Below are 20,997 nucleotides of genomic sequence, written 5' to 3' on the forward strand. Positions count from 1 at the left end.
CTTTCTTACGTTGTCGCCCTCACAATCGACAATGGGGTGTCTTAATCCCATAACAAATTAGCGCCGAGGATCGGCCGTAAGAACCGGGGATCGCAGCCGCCGTAATAGCGTCGGGCGGCACAAGTCGGCAAATCGGCTCGGAATACAAAGCGCGTTTCAGATCGCTGAAACTTACTTTCGGTTCAATGTAACGTAATGAAGTCGTGACAAGCGCGGCCCTCGGAATGCGAATAATTTGAAGGTTTCTTTCTTCGCCCTTTCCCCTCCTCCCTCGTCTCACAGCCGAGTCGAATGAATTAGAGAGCGAATGGAGCGTGTGGGTACTTTTCACAATTTTAAGATATTACATTTACGCCGTAAGGGCCGTGAAGGGGCATTAACGGCAACGACGTGATAAAATTTTACGCTACGCCACGGTGGAGTACGTGTCGGCAGCAGCGTAAAATTCGACCCGTCGCTAGTGGCAAATGTTACCCTATAAAGTGGAGATATGCAACAGATGCCGTTATAATCCCGTGCTACGTGAAATTACGATTTCCCATTGACAAGCCACTTTAGCGGGGCTATTCCTTTCGATAAGAAGCGATCTCTTTCGAACTCAGACGTGATTAGAGCCCGCCGCGGGCGCCGCCGGAGAATTGCAGCGCGGAAATGAGAGAATTTCCTCGTCAACAATCTTAAGGCTCATGTCAATAATTATAGTTCGTTTTAAGTAAGACAATCAGATTTGAATTCAGAGTTAGATGGCAATTTTTTTCTCTTGCACTATCTTTCTTGCTAGCATCTGTCATTTTTTATTACTTTGACAGAAATCCGACCGTGATCCCAGCTGAATTATACAGATGTAAACGACTGAATTCAACAGAGAAAGCTGCACTTTGTAACTGTTACAAAATTCTATGTACAAACAGCTGTGCAAAGCAGTTTACTCTGCTGAACGCAGCCTATATGTCACATATATCACAATTCAAAACAATTTCAAACTCCAATTAAAATTTTGTAGATCTCGTATGAGCTAAGTTTCAGGTGACAGCTATTAATACGGGCCTAAGCAAGAGATTTGTTCAGACAATAACCTATTTTATCTCGAAACTTTTCACTGATCCCTCAAATATGGGATTTATTAGATTAATGAGGAACCAACATTTCGACTCGACTTAACACGTTAAATGATTCAGCGAGGTGTGTTCAAAGTGTTGTTTAATAGTTTATTAGAAAAAGAAAGAAAGGAGAAAAATAAACTCTCGCTTATTTCGACAGTCACAAGTTTGATGTATGAATACGCGGAGATTACACGCTTAGTTTTTGGGACAAATTGAATTTTTCTTATGGATCATGGGACGTGTCGTAATGCGAGTTTAATGTTAGCTCAATAGGAACTGGAAGTGGTCGTTGTTACCTCGCGATTTAATAAAGAAGAGAGAGAAGAGGGGAAAAGGGGGAAAAGAACCATGTGGATACGCTATGTGGCGCATTGGCGGAATTTCGCGGAGTTTTGCCGCCGACACCCAAACACGGCCGGATTCCACGAAAGTCACTCTAAAAATGCTGATAACAGAAGAAAATGCCAGAATGTTAATAAGTTTCGTCGACGGACAGAAGACAAAAATTCCGGATTTTACTGCCGCCCTCCCGACAGTACCACCAACAAACGGCCAAAATTTTATTCGTTTCCAGCCGCGGTGAAATTCATGCCCAGTAGAGAAATCGCGGGCATCCCGCGGAATAACCCGATTTAATCTGAAACGCGTCGTATACGCACAAGAGAGGTAGGTTCCGTTCGGAGAAAATGTACAGCAGCGCGCATGAGATTATAATGCCTGACAAGAAGCTGAGAAAGTAAGCGAGAAACCATACCCAGTTACCTGTTCACGTATGTATTGCGTTTACCGCGCGCGCGAGATACGCACATTGCAAAATGCATGCAGGCGAGGTGTACGTACAAACGCGGGGGCGTGTTCGATTCACTATCGTCACGTACAAGCGTGTTTTCCGACGTAATTTTCCACGGAACAGCAAAGGAACTGTTCCCCGACGCCGAGGTGTAATGCGCGACGGCATAATCCTCACATCATTTTCGCGTAACGTGTCGCGTCGCGAATATTAATTTAGCCGCGCGATTATTTGCATAATTTCTTAGTAGGTATATAATAAACAAATTTTATATTTATATGTACAGAGTGAACAACCTTCCAAGTTCTCATGGAGGTATAGTGCACGGAAAAAAAGATTTGCTAATATATGGACAACTAAAAATAATTAACTGCAAGAGCAAATTTTCTTGCCCTTACAGCAAAGTTATTTAGTTGTGATAGCTAGAAGATTTACTAATATATATATTAGCAAATCTTTTAGTTATCACAACTAAATAACTTTGCTATAAAAGCAAGAAAATTTGCTCCTGCAATTAATATTTTTAGTTGTCTATAAATTAGCAAATTTTTTTTTCCATGTACGGATTGAGGTGAACATATACATATATATATATATATATATACATTATTAATTAGATAATATTAATATATTATCACAAGTGATTATCTACTAATTTCCTTTGATTAATTAAAAATTAATTAAAAATTTACAACGTTATCAGGAAAATAATAGAGGACCTTTTTGTTCAGCTTTACCTTATGTACAAGCATACGACCTTATGTACAAGCTACAGCTCATCTACCATATTTCACATGATCATTCACAAATTTTCTTTAATTAATATCTCGATAATTATTGCAAATATCACAAAATGGTACAGGACTTTTATGTTTACTCTATTATATCTTCACGAGAGCTTCAAAGGTTGTTCTGGGACACTCTGTATATGTATGTGTGTATATATTCGAAATATATCAAAATAAGGATTTATAATAATCATGTAACTATATATATAGTTATTTTTTTTTTTACCCTGCTAAACCCAACTAGGTTATCAGCGAGGAAAATAAGGTACATAATATTTTACATTGAGGCAGGAAGGAAAAAAAATATATATATAAGAAAAAAAAAAATTCCTCTTTTTTCTTTTTTTCCTTCCCTTCCTTCTCTTCTCCTTCTCTTCCCTTAAGGTATACGCATACATACATCTTTACTTATAGCATACATATATATATATATATATACATAAATACACCTATATATACAAAACCAGAAGTTAGATACAACTGTCTAACGGTTTAACGAACTTATGAATCATTTTGAGAGGCACAATCGAAGGACCAGATAAGAAAACATAGTTATTTTAATGCGGATACACACACACACACACACACATATATATATAATGCGCTAATATAATATAAAAATAACATGCTCGGCGTAGCGTTCACGGAAGAACGACGCGAGTGATTTGTCTAAAAAAAGAGATTACCGCACGGTTACGTGTCGCGGTTTATGTGTCGCAGCGGCAAATGCGAGCCAATAATACATTTAGCACATTGCAGTTGCGATCAGTACACAGCGCTCCGATTTATCCATGCAGCAAGTAATTCTCGCAGCGAGTACTTTATATCACATGATAATCTTTTGCAGGATTTCTGGATTAAATACAACACTGCGCGCGCGCATGTATGTATGTGTGTGCCATGTGCATGTGTGTGCATTGCTGATAAAAATTTTAAAATCCGTCACAAATTTTGCATGCGAGCGAGATTCGAAATCGCCAGGAGCTTGAGCCCACGCACGCAGGATAAATAATAAATATAATGAAAGCGCGATTTATAAGGAGAAAAAATGTTTGGTCGGTGCTGCGGTCTTCGATTTTGCTGGGTACTCCGAGACGTCCGAGACAACAAAACAATAGCCGCAATAAAGAATTGCGTTTCTCGTGTTGTTACTTAAAAATATATAACAAAATTAACATTTCTTTGGCTAATAAAAAGCCAATAAGAAGCTCAAGGCTTAAATATAAGAGGCTCGAGATTTAAGGAGCAAATATTAATGTTGAGAGAATAATAATGTTTATCAACCATATGTCAGGTAAATTTTTCAGTCTTTATAATGAACGCGCTGAATCAAAGTTCTCACGTCAAATAATAGGTAATGATAATAATGTCTGATCGACAACTATATAATAAGGTCCAGTAGTATTAATTAATTACACACGACAGCAAGACGAGGTAAGAAAATCGTAACGGCACGCCCGAGTTGCATAATGGCAATAATTAAATAATAACCGAATAAAAAAGTAATAATACTAAAATAATAAATAGATGCTGATAATATTTGATCGGCATTGAGGAACTTGATCGCGACGTTTCTCTATCTAACAAGTAGAAAAGTAAATGAAACGCAGTAATTATGCGTAGTCTATATTATTAATATTAATTAATCTTCTTTTTATATTATGCCGTGATTAAGCATTTTTTATTTTATTTTAAGGTAAAAAGGGGACTAATTAAATAGAGAGATGAAATCAAGAGGAAAGATTGGGATGTGTCCAGGATTCTCATATAACTTATACTTCCCGCAGAGTCCTAGCGAGTAACTATGCAAAATTTGATTCTAGATCGGCCAAAACATTTAAGAGTTAATGTATGGAACATACAGACAAATAGATATTTTATATATAGATTACGGACAAGTCGTTTTGACACTCCTGATGATCCTAGTGTCGAGACATTTCCGACATTTGTAAACGCTCTTAATCCCTAATTGCCCGGGATTCTCAGGATATCGCAAGAAGTTATCCCGAAAACAAATTTATCGCGCGACGCTGGCCCACTTGTTCTCTTTCCGTAGGCTAATGCTTATGTAATGCCTTTTAGATTCCGTCGAGGTTCGTCTCTTTCACGATAATCCTTGATGTAATTAATTTATCGTTAGATTAGGCAAGGGCGCTCGCTCGTTCCGGAATGCCTTTGCGATTACCGTGCTGATTTCCTGAATTCATCAACTACGATTGTTCGTTGATTTAGTAACGAATAATGTGGCGTACTCAATATAGCGTATATAATGCATTCACAAGCTGCACGCAAATAAATCACGGAAATGTATTCAGAGATAAGTAAAAGTGCTCTACGCGCGAATATACTCAGACGCAATTCTTAAAAGAGAAAATTCCCAGCGGTGGTATCTAAAGTGAATATTAAGCTAGTTGGTTGGCGACAATACTGCTTAAAAGTTAATTATTAGTATAACGCAAGAAAAAGCTCGATAAATCGAAGTTAATTGTTATTAAATATGATTACAAAGATGATTACGAAATATAAAGACGAGGTAAGGAAATCGTAACGGCACGCCCGAGTTGCTTTCCTATCCGTAATAGCAACAATTAAATAATAACCGAATAAATTAAATAAGAACTGAATAAAGAAGTAATAATATACTCGAGTATAGTAAATGGTAGTAATAACAATATCTGCTCGTGTGATAATATCCGTGAGTGGATAATAACGAAATAATGATAATGGGTATTATGGTATTCAAAAGGGTTTTTCATTCGACGGAGGTAGAAAGAAGTAATCTTTGCAGAAAGGTTCGATGTCGTAACAGAAACTGTTTCTTATCGTTTTCGCCTCATATTGAGAAATGCTCCGCTTCACTTTCGCACGTACTTTCATCATGCAAAAAAGTTTTTAATTCGACGCAGGTGGAAAGAAGTAAACATTACAGAAAGATTCGATGTTTTGGTGCCTTGAGATGACACTTGTGACATTTGTGACAGTAGATTCTAAATTTCGACTTGGATACAGACACGAATAATATACGTCCGCGAGAAAATGTACAGTATTTTCGGGCAAAATGTAATTCCTTCAGTTTGACGTGAACAATAACCGATTAACTATATGCGCGAGGAATTTGGTGGTAACTGTTCCTTATCGTTTTCGTCTCATATTGTGGGATGCTCCGCTCCATTTTTGCACCCATTTTCACCATGCAAAAGGTTTTTAATTTTGTCAAATCAATACTAGGCAATAGTTTTGCAAAAGTTTTCGGTATCACGTCAACGACATTTCCCAGCAAATTTTACTTTATATTGATTTGACCAAATTAAAAATTCTTTTGTATAGTAAAAGTACATGCATAAATGAAACAGGGCATTCCTGCCTCAAGGATGAAAACAATATGGGACTATTGTTATCGTGACACTGATTTCATTTATCAAAAATTACTATCCAATTTATATGATAAAATTACGTGCAAAAATAAGGTGTAACATTGGTCAGTGCGAAATAAAAATAATATCTCAAATCACCGTTGCTAATTATATTGAAAACTCAAATAATATGTAACGTATTTTTCAAAAAATTATTCGCAAACTACGCTTGCGCCTACAACACTCTTCTCTAAAAACTCTTTCTTTGATGCACATAAGCAGTTTGAAGAATTTATCAAAAAAGTAGCAAGAGCCTGTTTTGGAGCTTATTTTGGAGGAATATCGGCAATGTGGCATTCACATTTACGTAACATCTGTGTGTAAGAAAATTGAAATAACAACGTAGCACATACACTTGCATAACATCTATGAAAAGATGATAGTGGTATCATGTTAGCGCCTATTTGACGATCGTCTTTATTCCTTAAGTATCTATGTGTACATAAATTTGATATCGTCGGTAAATGATGATAACATTTCAACTTTTTGATGATCGCTCTACGTTATCGACGCTTATCAAGTCGCTCGTTTTGGCACCCCCTTAAGGGCCTGAACACGAAGATTGTCGCAATCGTTTACGGCAGTGTCGTTGACGTAAGTCGATGTCGGAAGTAAACAAGGATTGACGTAGACGTATGCTGCATCAATTGTGCCGTCTAATCATATTTGATACAGCATACGTTTATGCCAATCCTTGTGCGTTGACTTTCGACACCGACTTAAGGCCAAATCACACTAACAATTTACGATTGACGATTGAAGATTAGATTTTGGCGAATCAACGGGCTTCAACCTTGCTTTGCTCCAATTGGTCAAATTCCAATCTTCAATCGTCAATCATCAATCACCAATCGCTAGTGTGATTTGATCTTTACGTCAACGACACTGTCGTAAACGATTGCGACAATCTTTGTGCTCAGGCTGTAAGGAAATAATTGTTTCTCGCGTTGTGACGTGTAATACTTTTGGCTGGGGTTGTTTGCGTTACACATTTGTATAAAAATATATGTATCTTCTTCCCCTCTCTTTTTTCTGTCGTTCCTCAAAGTATTCGGAACAGATCTTACAATTAAACATTTATTATGTTCGTGTTATTTTTCAAAACCGATACTTCGCCAGTGCATCGCAATTTTGCAACTCGTTACTTTGCGGTTAGTTACATGCCACAAGTACTTCGAGATACCTTATAGACTAATCATGGCTTTTCTTTAAGCATTTCAAAGCATTTGGAGCATCTAATCGACCGCGTTCTCAAACTACCTTATCTTTAAAAGTCAGGCAAGTTGCCCGAAGGCAATGTGTACTTCATGCATAGAATTTTTCGCCAAGAGGAAGAATTTCGCGAATTATTTTCTGCGTCATAGTTCAAGGGAATAATAATGCTCGTAGCTCTTGTACCGATAGAAACTGGCTCCGCATTATTCGGATATTGTGTGCCTGCTAATTATGCCGCGGCATACTCAATAGAAACGGAAATCTCGAAAATGGTGCTGATCTCGCCGAGTGATCGCGTATCATCAACTTTCATACATTATGCCAGCGTTATCCATTTATAATGACAACCTCAGACATGAAAATCGATCGATTCTCGAGTATAATCTCGTGCAAGGGCTTTTTGAAGCAATCGAGAGAGAAATGGGAGACGAATCGTAAGCATTTTGAACTCGAACCACTTCTCGTTTGTCACTCTCGTGGTGACGGCTCGTAGAAATACGTCAGCTCTCAGTTCCGCTATCGTGCCCGGTGGATGTAAGTCTCAGATTACTTCGATAATAACCCAAAGCGCACATTGCCACCCACGCGATGATGTTCCCGGTATTCTACCGTGAACTTTGTCATCAAAAGCGATCCGGTCGGATAATCGGGTATTATAAGCGGAGCATGTGAGTAGAAATGAAATTTGAATTGTTGGAATTAAATTAAGTATTCCTGAAAATAGAGAGGGAGAGAGAGAGCCGTCGACTCTTTTGAGTCTATCGCGGGCGATATGGAAATTTGTTAAAGTGCTTCTAATCTCCACTAGGCTCTCGTTCTCTCTTCCTCGACCGGAAGACGTAGCGTCGTACGATCCCATAAACGAGAGCTGAGTTATCTTCGACGCATCTATCGCGTTCGCGAGGTGAGAGATCGAATCTTATAAATTCTAATTCGTATTTCAAATAGTCGATTTCGCGAACGCACGGGATCGTCATAATTTTTCGTAAAAATGCGCGCGCTGCTTGGATGTGTGCAATTTATCGTCCTCTTTCTTCTGCTACCACTTATGGGATGTACTTGGGAGGTTCTTTTACTGTTCGTGTTCCGGATCAGCGCTCACCGACGGATACAAATGGTGAAGGAAGGAAGGAGAGAGAGAAAGAGAGAGAGAGAGAGAGAGAGAGAGAGCGAGAGAAAGAGAAAGAGTGAGAAAGGAGGGGAAGAGAGACGGGGTCGGAAAGAAGAGAGACGGAGAAAACTGTAAAGGAGGATCCAAAAGGCACGGGAGAGACTTTTTTTCGGCGGTCGTGGAAGTTATAATTCGCTGCTCCCCAAGTGAATACTTTGCTTTAGATTTACTAGCGCAGGAGCCCGGGAATGGGAAATTGATATTGCCCGTCTGCCGTGTACGTTGCACAAATATTGTATAGAGAAAAAGAAATATCTTGCTTCATTTCCCAATGATATTCACACCACCAAGGGTTGCGAGTAAACAAGAGCTCGATTATCGCGGCCGAGCAATTGCGCGAGTAGGTTGAGCTAGAATCGGCACGGTCGGTGTATAACGGATTTAATGTTTAACAGTGCACATTATCGAATTTGCAGAGTTTTCTGGTTAATAGGATCGCACATGTGGCGTTGCGATTACATTAATTTATATCGACGCGGTAATTCCCGCAGCAACAATTCCGAGCAAGTGTCAGACGCGACCCTAAATTTTGCGGGCCAGCAACTAAATGCATTGTAACAAGGAGAATGTTCCGTCGAACTCGTTAAGCGGAACCCAAAACAGCGGTCCGTTGCGAACATAACCGTTTGAGAACAGTGCTTGAAATTTATCGGGTCGAGGTCCGACCTTCTCGCCGAACTGGCAAAGTCGGTCGGCCAAATAATTCCCGACTATTACAGAAGAAAAAACAAGGAGGAACATCGCGTCACGTCGCTTTACCAGCCACGTGCTCTCATTCTTTTTAATTGAAATAACGTTTGCGCATAAAGCCGCCAATCACTGTTTCTCTGCTCGCCGCGTTTGCACAATAACGTGCCGTTATTTTGACCATTATATATTCTACTCAGGCGTTATTGATTCCTCAGCTTCGGCCGGGCGCTTTCCGCGGAAACGATTTTATTTTATCGGCCATGCGAGCAGAGTGTTTAACTTTCACGTATTATTCTCGTTATAGGCGCGCGCACGGAGAGACGTATCGCGGCGCAATAAAACTCGGATACATCAGTCATAAGTTTCTTTGTTTTTCCTGTTTTTTTTTTCTTTTTTTTTTCTTGCTGAGTTACGCACACAATGGTGCTTTTTTCATGCCGAGGTCAGGCATGTCGGAGTAATGATTTTTCATGCACGTGCGATGAAACCCACGTCGGCTTTACGCGGCACAGAGGGATTTCCGCCGAACTCTAAAATTGCATCATCGATTAATAACGCGTTAAGCGTGGTTTAATTATGCTGTTTAAAAATTCGCTGCAAACCGACGCGCGCCTCGAACCAGTAAAATCGTAGAGCTACTGTGGAACCGGAATTAATTAGTTTAGCGAAACAGAGAGAGAAGCACGCCCGATGGAATATTACGCCGCGGATCTCTAGTGACGCCGCACGGGTCTCATCTGTGAATTCTTCGGCCACGTTAACTTCTCGTTAATGAAAATGTCAAGGGAGGCCGTCATGCGGCACGATTTTCCGATTTTCCGCGTTTTGAATGTCTTCGTAATTAATCCTCCAATTATGAACCCCTCGCGACGAATGAAATTGAATTCCACGTGAAATCGAGGGAAGACCGAAGTTTCGCTGTTTCTTCATTTGACTGCACCCCCGAAGGGGGTTCTTCTCGCGAGAAGCACTTGACTTTCAGTCAAGGCTGTGACGTGAAAGACATCAGCTCTTTCATGTTAAAGGAACATCAAATTGGCCAAAGACTCGGGAAGTTAACGATGGCTCGATAAATTTCCAATATTCCGTGTGTGTCCGTTCAAAATTAATTACTTGAATAATTACTTCTTTTCATGGAATCACGACGTGAGAAACGCTGATGTTCGCAAAATTACTGTAAAAAATATAGACGTCAATCGTCTCGTATCGACGAGAGCCGCGTGGTCTTTTATGATTAGCGCGCACCTCATCATTGCAAAATTATCGAGTCCTGATCGCTGTCCTCGCACTTCTTGATACTTCATCGTGAACTCGACAGAGGCAGCACGTGAAAGAACAGACCGTAGGATAAGTGTTGCGGCGGTTCTCGGTCGAGACCGCGTGTGGCGGTCTATCTTGAAAGCTGGCTTGTATAGATGGAAGCACCTATGCCTTCAAAACTGCTCTCTCGTCGTGAATACATAGCCGCGATATATTTCTATCAGAATACTACATATCGCACACCTGTCCTCGCGTTCGACGATAAAAACGGTTCGTTGCAAGCGAGCGATACGAAATTATACGCAATCTTTATGTTGGAGAAACAAAACTCGGGTACTTACGATCGCTCTCTGCAAGTATCAAAGATAAATTAGCTCTCTTTCTCTCTTTCTTGTAGGAAGATACTAGGAGTATTATTTCAAGTAAAATTACGTCCCTTCTCACAACCGCGTTTTCCACCCTGTGCGTTCTTGACCAAAACACGAAACGTAAACTTCGCGTTTGGATTCGCGTGTGATGGATGGCGGACATCGCAAGAAACGTATTTACATTTACGATACGTTGCCTGAGTAAATAACAGCGAAGTGCACTTTTCGTGCCTTGTATCCTTAGGTAATTTAAATATCATCTCGGGGATGAATGATAGGTAGCAGTGACCTTTAACGTGATTTTTGCGATATTTCTGCGCGGCTCTTTCGTGAAAAATAAGAGGACTTTCAGCGGTAAGATGAGAGAGAGAGAGAGAAAGAGAGAGAGAGAGAAAGAGAGAGAGAAAGAGAAAGAGAGAGACTGCTTGAGTTCAGACTGAAATAAATCAAAAAGATTGGAAGACACGAGAGTAGCCGAGAGTAACTTGTAACGAGACTCACGTCGTCGCCGGTAACCCATAATTACCGGCGCCGATGAAAACAAAAAAAGAACAGCAAGAAAAGGGAAAATGGAGAAACGAAGCGGACGGCCGCCGCGCAGCCACCTTTTAAAAAGGTGTTAAAGCGTGCCTTGTGCTTGCGCGCGCGCACGGGGTAGGTGTTAATTTAAAACAAACCGAAGGATAGCCGCGATTTGAAATCTGGCCGCTGTGTACTCTTCGCTCGTCCCGAAATTCGACCGGCCGGTCGTCAGCTCAGTGGCGTATCGAGAGGATTTTCGATATTCGCGTCTCCTCTCTTTTAGGATCTGGAGGAGAGGAAGAACCGGACGTTCTTTCGAATTTCGCGGTCTCTTCAGGCCGGTCGCTCGGTCCTCATAACTCGCGTCAATTCTGCGTAACAATTTATATTTCTAAATTTGCTTCGTTTTCTTCACAGCGAGTCCGACGACCTCGCGAATTCCAGCCCTCCGGAAAACAAGCGTCGCGACCAGCACGGAACAATTTCAGAGAGACGCGAGAATAATGGGAAATAATGAAAGGAGGGATCACGTAATACATACGACACGTATGTACTTTAACTACTTGACGCGCGCGATGTGCTCCACGGGAAATTCGCTTCATGAAATTTCGCGAAGCCGACGAACCCAGAACACGCCACTGCGACGGCGGATTTTCGTACGTGTAACGTGTAATCAGCACGGCGTTTCGGACCAATTTTTTTTACGCCCGCCCTCAGGCAGCCCGACCACCTTCCCTTCGCACCTTCCCATTTTTTTCTCGTCACTCAGAGGTGATTTTACGACTCGCGTCCACGAGGCGATGGGCAACGCCCTCGAGATTCTAAAACATGAGCGTGATCAACCACGCGCGGGTAGTGTTGCGCGAGTTATATCGCCTCCCTCCGTCTGATCGCGCTCTCTCGCGCGCATTACCAGGCCGGAGAGTTAATTGTCGCGGCAGGTGCTGTCGCCACATCGACGTCGGGCGACTCCTTGCGATGGCATTTAATTGACGCGAGACGTACGCGTCAATTTAAGTCGACGGGAGAACAAAATTACATTAGGTGCTTGTTTTCTCAGCTAAACTGGAGAGAGTGCTGCACTGAAATTCCGTTGCTTTTCCCTTCAACGCTCGAGGCCTGCTCTGTTTAATTAAACTAGGCTGCCCTTTTTACCTTTAGTGTCAAGCAATTACACTCAAATCTCTATATTATATTTAGCATATTTCATATTGTATTCTATATGGTAAGTATGAGCGCGATATAAATCTCATAATGAACTCATAAATAAACTCATAATGAACACAACCTTTACAACAAATCGACTAGTAAAGCTGCCAAATTTACGTACATTTGTCTATCTGGACGTTGAAAGGAAAGAGAACCAAGTTTCAGCGCAGCATTAGGGCAGCTAAAGAAAACAAGCTTCAGGATACATACTTATTTCATCACAAAGGTAAAAAGTGCAACCTGGTTCGGTTGAAAACATCAGACCTCTGACATCACGTGCCTAGGACGTGCTGGCCGGTTTTTCGTTCGTAAGTAGCAAAACGTGATCAGGGAGACGCAATTCCAACGCGAGGGGTTAAAACGCGCTTCTTGTCACCGCCTCCACGTCTAACAATGCGCGCGGCAATTTTTCATGCGCTACCCTTTTCGAGAACGAGACGGGCAAGAAGGTGGCCCGACACTTTCCAGGCAAGCCCCGAGCGGCCGTCTCTCGTTCATTACAGATTCGATCGATCTTCCCTGCCATAATGCACGCGGGGTCCAAGCGCTAACGAGACAGCTCCGGAGCCATTAAGATCCCGCCTTATCACGATCGGGATGGAGCACGCGAAAAGACTCGTTTTCCAAATTGAAAACGCGCCGATATCGCCGGCCGATCAACCCGGCCGCCGATCAGCTCGCCCTCTAATCGCCAGTTAGTCGGCGTCCGAGCGCGGCGATCTACGATCTATCGATCCTCGGAATTAGCATTCGAGGCGTGAATCTCGTACGCGGATCTGCCGAGAGAGCCGCAGCCATGTAAATTTTAGGCTCGCCAAAGCGCAACGTCTGGGAATAGATCTCACTTGTGATCTATGCGTAAATCATCGAGCAGCCGGGGCGAGTGCCAGCTAGTAAATCGTGCGCGACAGAAGGCGCGCGGGCCGATAAATCCAGGAATATCGCTATCGTGCGATATAACGATATAGCTCTCAGCGAAGCTCGCCTTGATCGCGCCAAATCAGACGTGTGCTAAGTGAAAAGAGAAGACAACGAGCACGACGGCATGTGTGCGAGCGCGCGAATGTGTGCCGCCCGGGGAGAAGAGCCTCGAGGTTTCCTAGACGTAGTCGTCCTTCCAGGGGCCCCACGAAGACGGACGGAGCGCGTGGCCATATTTTACGGGCGGGGGCGTAAAACGGATAATTTTCGACGGAGGGAGAAAGCGGTATCGGCTCGTATATCAGGCCGCGGGACTGGCCGGGTCGCCTTCAAATTATCGGAAACGAGGGCCAAAACTAATGGGCCGCGTTGGGCCATCTGGCTCCTGCGGGGCTTGCTGATTCACGCCAATTCGTTCGCTATTTTCGCACCGAGCACGAGCCGAAACTAGCCGTTCCTCTTCGCGCCGGGCACGGTTTAACGTCCGCGAGAACACTCTACGTCCTCGAGAACGATCTCGTGAAGATACGGGGGGTAAGAGGGGGGAATATGATCGAACGCCTTTGGTCATCACTTTTATATTCGCTGATAATTACATTCTCAACGTGCGATCGAAGACGCGCGTCGGTCCTACCAGATTTGATTGCCGTAGAATCTCCACGGTACATTATCGCATACCGTTCCGGCGATCGCCTCCTGAACCGACATGGTCAGTATCCTGAAGTTCACGTCCGTGTAATTGAGAGTCGACTCGAGGAATATTGGCATCCGATCTGACATGATCCAGAGCAAGCCGCGGTTGATCTGCGAGCGACAAGAACCGGGAATCAATCGGTGAGATTGAGCACAGTGAGCAGTTTTAGGTGTGGTGTGAGAAATATTTGTATACCTTGACGTCGGCGGGAAATATCATAGCCTGGTCGTGTCGCGCGACAATCGCATGATTCTCCGGTGTGTAGGGTAGCGCAGAGTTCCAACAGCCCACTGCGTTCTGATCGATCAAGTTGAAGAACTGAAGGCCCCTGTCCATCACCTCCGCCGTGCAGTGAGAGTGTGGTCCTCTCGATGGCAGTACCTCGAAAAAGTAAATAATATTCAGTATTTATATTCTGAAGGAGTAAACTATATCTCCAAATTTATCAGATGCTAATGCCCGTTTTATTGTTGGACCTAGCGAGTCGACAATTTACACAGAGAGATCACGAGTGAAATTTACTTCTAAGTTGCGACACATTTTCAAAAAATTCAAAAAAATTTCTACCGCATTATAAAATTCCTCAAAATCATTGTTTCAACTCTTTTTGCTCCATTTTTCTCAAAATTATGGCATGATAGCCAAATTTTAGGTCTCGTACTTAATGATCAGAAATGATTATTCACTCTTATGTAGCAAAAATGTCACAATTTATATTCTGAAAGAGTAAACTATATCTCCAAATTTATCAGATGCTAATGCCCGTTTTATTGTTGGACCCAGCGAGTCGACGATTTACACAGAGAGATCACGAGTGAAATCTACTTCTAGGTTGCGACACATTTTCAAAAAATTCAAAAAAATTTCTACCGCATTATAAAATTCCTCAAAATCATTGTTTCAACTCTTTTTGCTCCATTTTTCTCAAAATTATGGCATGATAGCCAAATTTTGAGTCTCGTACTTAATGATCAGAAATGATTATTCACTCTTATGTAGCAAAAATGTCGCAATTTATATTCTGAAAGAATAAACTATATGTCCAAATTTATCAGATGCTAATGCCCGTTTTATTGTTGGACCCAGCGAGTCGACGATTTACACAGAGAGATCACGAGTGAAATCTACTTCTAGGTTGCGACACATTTTCAAAAAATTCAAAAAAATTTCTACATTATAAAATTTCTCAAAATCATTGTTTCAACTCTTTTTGCTTCATTTTTCTCAAAATTATGGCATGATAGCCAAATTTTGGGTCTCGTATTTAATGATAAAAAATGATTATTCACTCTTATGTAGCAAAAATGTCACAATTTGTCGGCCAATATAATTAGAAACGTAAAAAGGCGATTGGTACAGATAAAAATTTCACATATCGTACATCACTTCGGTCGAGCCTACCTGAAACTCGTGATAACTGTTCTGCGACAATTGCTCGTTCCTCAGAATCCTCGTAGAAACCGCGAACTCGCGATAACTGCTGAGAGGATGAAAGAAGAGGGTTCTATAGCCATTTTCCAATATCGGCGACAGACTCATTCCAAAAATACCCTCTTCTCCCCATTGGAAGTTCAAGCCTCCGATGTTGTAGTCGCCCGCCAAGGGATCCGGCATGAAGTAACTGTGCGTGATACGCCAGGATGTATTATTCTTCCATGAGTACACGATCAGGCCGTAACCGAGCTCGTCAGACATGTAAGCGAAAGCGTCATCGCAACCGTGTTTGCCCAGATCGACCGCGATGTTGGCGATAAAAGTGTTCTGCGTGGTGAGAAAAACAAGAATCGAAAAACTAATAGAGTCCTAATCGAGCAAACGAACAAAGAATCGAGCAAAAGAGACGAAAGAACATCGGAAAAAGAACAAAGTGACAGCCGTGTACCTGATTGATATCTTGCGGCCTGAGTTGGTATTGTCTCAGGATTTTATCCGTGGTCAAGTCGAATACGTTCAAGGTGTAGGGACAGGCTTGTATGGTTGTTTCGGCGATTCCTATCGTACCCGTGTCCAACACCCATAATCTGTTGCAGGCGTCCGCGTGAATCCTGAAAGGGAATTATCGTTCACGTAGAACGTCTCCAAGGCTTACTTGAAAATTATTCTTGTGATATATCGACTCGGAAGAGTATCGGTGATATATTATTCGTCACCTGTACGCAGTGGTTAATCCGCTGCCGCAAGCGCCAGCCTTATTCTGACTCCAGCTCGGATAAGGCGTCAGCTTGGGCGATCCGGCTTGATTAGTATCCAGTGATATGTAATTCAATGTGGATGGTATCCCTGTATATGAAACGCGTTCAAATCCACTGTCATATTAGCATTTCACTTATTTACTCAATGAATTTCACATTTTTTTGAGGTATTAGAAACTTGCAAAAGTTCGTCAACATCTTTATAAGAACAAAAGGCGAATTACTTTACAAATGCGAAATCGGATAATTACTTGAAATGTGACACAAGAGATTAATTTTTCAATTATGTATAACGACAGCAAATACTTTGAATTTAAACGTGTCATGCATTATTTCGTTACTTACTATTAATAAAAAATATCGCTGAGAAAAATAGAAAGATATTAACAAAGAGAAAAGCCTAATAAAATCTCGCGAGTTCCTAATATAAAAAAAAAAAGGACAAACATTACAATATATCACAGAACATGTAGTTCGAAGTTAAATAGTGTGAAAAAAGAGAAAAAAAAGAAAGGCATTACAGAGAGGTCGCGAAGGTCTCTGAAGGAAGTGAAGGAGTGGTACGGAAGGGTAGTACATTAAGGACCTTACACAGCGTACCGCCGTCATTGTCCAGCCTTTGTGGCGCACAAAGCGGTGGCGCGCGCCAACGTATATAATAAACATAGAGCGTGCAAAAAAATCGGATGAATAAAGGGCAGCGGGAGTCTGAATGAAAAGCCCGGTTCGTCCCTGTGTTTCCCTTTCTGGCGAGAGCAGGGGGCGAAGGCCTCTGCGAGCCCCGCAGAGGTCCTGGCTCGCGAGGATGGGGGCGGAGGTCGATAAAGACAGAAACGCTCCTATTGAGAGCGCGCTCGCGGTTTTCGGCGCTTTTTGTCACGGGCCGGAAGTCGCCCAGACGAGGAGTGTACCTCCTACGGCGATCTTCCGCGTATTATGCCGGCGTCTGCTTCCGGTTCCTGACTTTGAAGTGTCGCGTCTCATTTTTGCGATCGCGCAGCCCGTTTGTCCGTCGCGTCGCGTAGGTGTTAACCGAGGGGAAGAAAGAGAGAGAGAGAAAGAGAGAGAGAAAAAAGGAAAGAAAGAAAGAGGGAGAAAGAAATTTTAAAAGAACTTCAATCAATGACATTTCTAATGCTCATCTGATGTCCTCACCATTGCGCCACCTCGGCACTGTAACGAAGAGCTTGTTCCTCCAGATCTCGATGCCGACGGGCAAACAATTTTCAGGCACGAATTCGCCACTCGCGATCGCCAGTTGCCTGCTACGCTCGTCCGGAAAAGAGAAATCCAGCTTTTGCCAGGCGAATCTTTCCAGAAGCGGAGCGCGTCCGTACTTCATGCTCCGCTGTCGAGTCCCGTCGACATTTCCGGCCAAGGTAAGCAGCAGAATCGAAAGCACGACATAACTCCAGGCACAAAGAATTTTCATGTTTCCACTCGATCTCTGTGTATGCAGAACAAAGTGCATTCCTGATTACCATAAAAATATCACCTGGCCACTATAAAACTATCACTCTCACGCGGTAATAATAATTTCTCCGGAGAAAAAACGGCACTACATAAATAAATGCGTCGCATCGCGCATAATATTACACTAGCGCAAGCATTATGAGAATTTTACGTACGTACACGTGTATTAATTAAATTTCTTTGTGACCAAAAAAATTTAATTACCCGAGCGCATGCGAGCAGCCGGATTTTTAATAAGCATGCGCTTGCATTTTCTTATCACGTTTTGATAAAAAACCACACGCTCAATTAGCATTTTTTCACTCATGCGCACCTACTGATCTAATTAATTTCATGTCACGTCACCCCAGCGCATCTTAATATATCGTTTAATTGTCCTTTTCTCGAAATCGAAGGATTTAACTAATGTACTTCGGCATGGGTCAATTCGTGTGTTAATTTATGTATATGAATGTGGATGTGTTTTTTTTTTTATTTAGAAAGAAGGAGGATTAGTTAAGGATAATTTTTAAATAAAACACTACTTACGCGCTTTTAGAAATGAATTTAAACAAACGAGATGATTAATCTGAATATATATGAATGTGTTTTTTTTAATTTAGAAAGGGAGAGAGGAAGATTAGTTAATGATATCATTTGAAAATGAAACGTTACTTACGATTCCTGGAGAATTTAAGAATAAGATAATGAATATCTTAAAAGAGCACTGATTAGTTTAATTGCTCTGACCGACTGTCAAACGAAGACTGCAAGTAGAAAAGTTGATCTCTCGAACTTATTCTTGAATAATAAGCTTTTTATTTATAATATGATAACAGAACGAATTATAATATTTCGATTTCCTAAAGGCGACTGAATGAATTAGTAAGCTAATGTGCCGGCTGACTGACCGACTAAAAGTGCGCCGATGAAAACAGAATCACTAATTGATTTAAAATACGCTCATTGTTATAAATAAACTATAAAACCGATTGATAAAGAATGCGTCTACAATCTGAGCTAATTAAAAGTGCGCTTGTGAAATAATCGACTATCGTCTTTTATAGGCAGGTAGTGAGGACCCCCACGCGAATTCTCGCCACGCGAGTTGTCGTTCTTTTGAGAAGGGGAAAGATGTTTCTCATGATATACCAGAGAAATAATCAATAATTATTTCTCTGGTTTAAAATAATTTAAAATTCTATTAGTACATTGTTCGTGGCGTGACTCGAGTCGCGCCTGCTTATCTCCTTCTATACGAAAGACTTAATCGTGCAAAAAAGTTACGTGGGCGTAACACTAATTAATGTAATCTAATTAATTTAATTCAACCAGAAGCGTTTCATAGAGACGCTGAATGCACAGAAATGACGGTACAGCAGCGTAACACTGTTTTTCTCAGATTTATTTATAAGCTCGCAATTTCTCCTAGCCAGTCCCGACACAAACTTGAGAAATATATATGTTTATATTGTTTAATCACTCTATTCAGCCATGCGAAAAATAAGATACAAACTAGTCGCTATCGTATAATATACATATTTGCACCATAATAATTTCTAAATGCTGCAATCTCTCTCTACCTCTCTCTGCGTTTTAGTCACCCTTCTCTTTAATGAGTTAAATTTGTTTATTGGAAAAGCAGGTTTACTGCAACGGTCTGATGATTCTGCGATATTTACCGCGTGTGCCCAGCAGAAGCAGTTCAGAAAGTAATCACATTCCATGAAACTAATGTGTTGATCGGTGTCGTGAAGGAGACACGATAAAAATGACGAAAAGTTGAATTCCTCCTTTCCCTGGCTGATAGGAAACCGACGGCACTCGAAAAGATACCGGTAAACCCTCCACGCTAAACTGCGGGTCCCTGTAAAACATTACCCGTATATATGCTCCCAATCCTGTGCGAAATCGTACCTCGCACCACCCATACCCCGCGCATAGAGAGGAATTCGCTGGGTACATGAGTGCGCTTACACTCGCGTCCGCTCGAATCGTCAACGAGTACGGATATTGTGTGTCGTGCTGCACTGATGCTTTTCGACATGTCGATCGATCGATCGCAAGCGATTTACGCGTGCCTTAATACTTCGCCACCGAGCTCATAGACGCGCGTGCCTGTTTGCAAATCATAATTTAGCTTGCTGATCATGACTTGGCTTGCTAAATTTAACAGCGAATTAAAGAAAGGAAAAAATGAATGAAATAATTTATTAATATCTCGAGAACTTTCTCTGATATGGAACCTTTACATGGAGGGAAATGCTGTTGAATCAATAAAATTGGTCAACAGCGTGTATAAATCAAGTTGTTATAAAAATATATGATGTACTTTTAATAATTCGAATATTAGTTTTGATAAGCCGTCACACATCAGAAAAAATATCTCGCACGATAATTTCACACACCTACAATTTCTGCAGACGAACAGTTGCTGTCACTGTTATTCGTTGTGTTATTCATTATGTTAAAGGAAAGTTTTGCAGAGTTTGACATATTATCATTACAATAAAAAAAAATATTGTTTTAAAAACCGAAAATATTTTTGTTATGACTTCGAAATTCAGGAAATTGATAACGAAACATTTTAACACTTGGATTATTTATACAAGAAGTTTATTTTACAAATATTAATTATGCAACTATTTTACTGCTGAATTTTTGCAGCGGTTATTATAAACTAACAGTACAAGAGATAACACCGGAAAAAGAATTGAAATTATTCAGTATACCAAAAGAAAATACAAAATATTTGCAACTATTAAACGTTTATGGATTTCGTACAAGGAAGAATTTTGTTAGACGTGTTTCGGATATAGTTATTCTTTTAGATTATATTGGGAGTACAAATAAGTCTCCGCCGTTTGACAAAAGATGGCCCCACCAGTAAGTTATGGTTGAAATTGTCAGATATAAAACGTCATATCGTAAGATTGAACATCTGGCAACATTATAACCTTGAAATATTAGCGATTTTGTATCAGCATCACATAATTTTTTTCGTGCGAAAATGTCGAGTTTTGAGCCGAATAAGCGTCATTTGCGGGAACTTTTGATTTACTTCTTTAATTTGAAGAAATCTGCAGCTGAGGCGCATCGATTGCTTATAGAAGCATATGGTAAGGCTGTTTTAAGTGAGAGAAGTTGTGGTGAGTGGTTTCAAAAGTTTAAGAATGGTGAGTTTGACGTCGAAGATAAAGAACGTAGCG

General features: G+C 41.2%; 1 protein-coding gene across 2 annotated transcripts; it reads right to left on the reverse strand.

Moving 5' to 3' along the window:
• Positions 1-14,012: 14,012 nt before the first annotated feature.
• Positions 14,013-19,634, reverse strand: LOC116841106 (protein yellow-like). 2 transcript variants are annotated; one of them, XM_032808649.1, is made up of 7 exons: positions 19,471-19,634; positions 17,492-17,783; positions 16,295-16,424; positions 16,027-16,189; positions 15,546-15,905; positions 14,340-14,525; positions 14,013-14,254 (listed from the first exon to the last, which is right to left on the reverse strand). In XM_032808649.1, the coding sequence occupies exons 1-7, from the start codon at positions 19,513-19,515 to the stop codon at positions 14,081-14,083; spliced, it is 1,350 nt and encodes a 449-aa protein (XP_032664540.1). In that variant the 5' UTR covers positions 19,516-19,634; the 3' UTR covers positions 14,013-14,080. The 2 variants fall into 2 exon arrangements, with proteins under 2 accessions (XP_032664540.1, XP_032664541.1); XM_032808650.1 differs by lacking the exon at positions 19,471-19,634 and adding an exon at positions 18,468-18,832.
• Positions 19,635-20,997: the final 1,363 nt, after the last annotated feature.

The sequence above is a fragment of the Odontomachus brunneus genome, unplaced genomic scaffold (assembly GCF_010583005.1).
Source record: "Odontomachus brunneus isolate Ranch 3 - 2012 unplaced genomic scaffold, Obru_v1 Obru_scaffold_013, whole genome shotgun sequence".
Lineage (NCBI taxonomy): Eukaryota > Metazoa > Arthropoda > Insecta > Hymenoptera > Formicidae > Odontomachus > Odontomachus brunneus.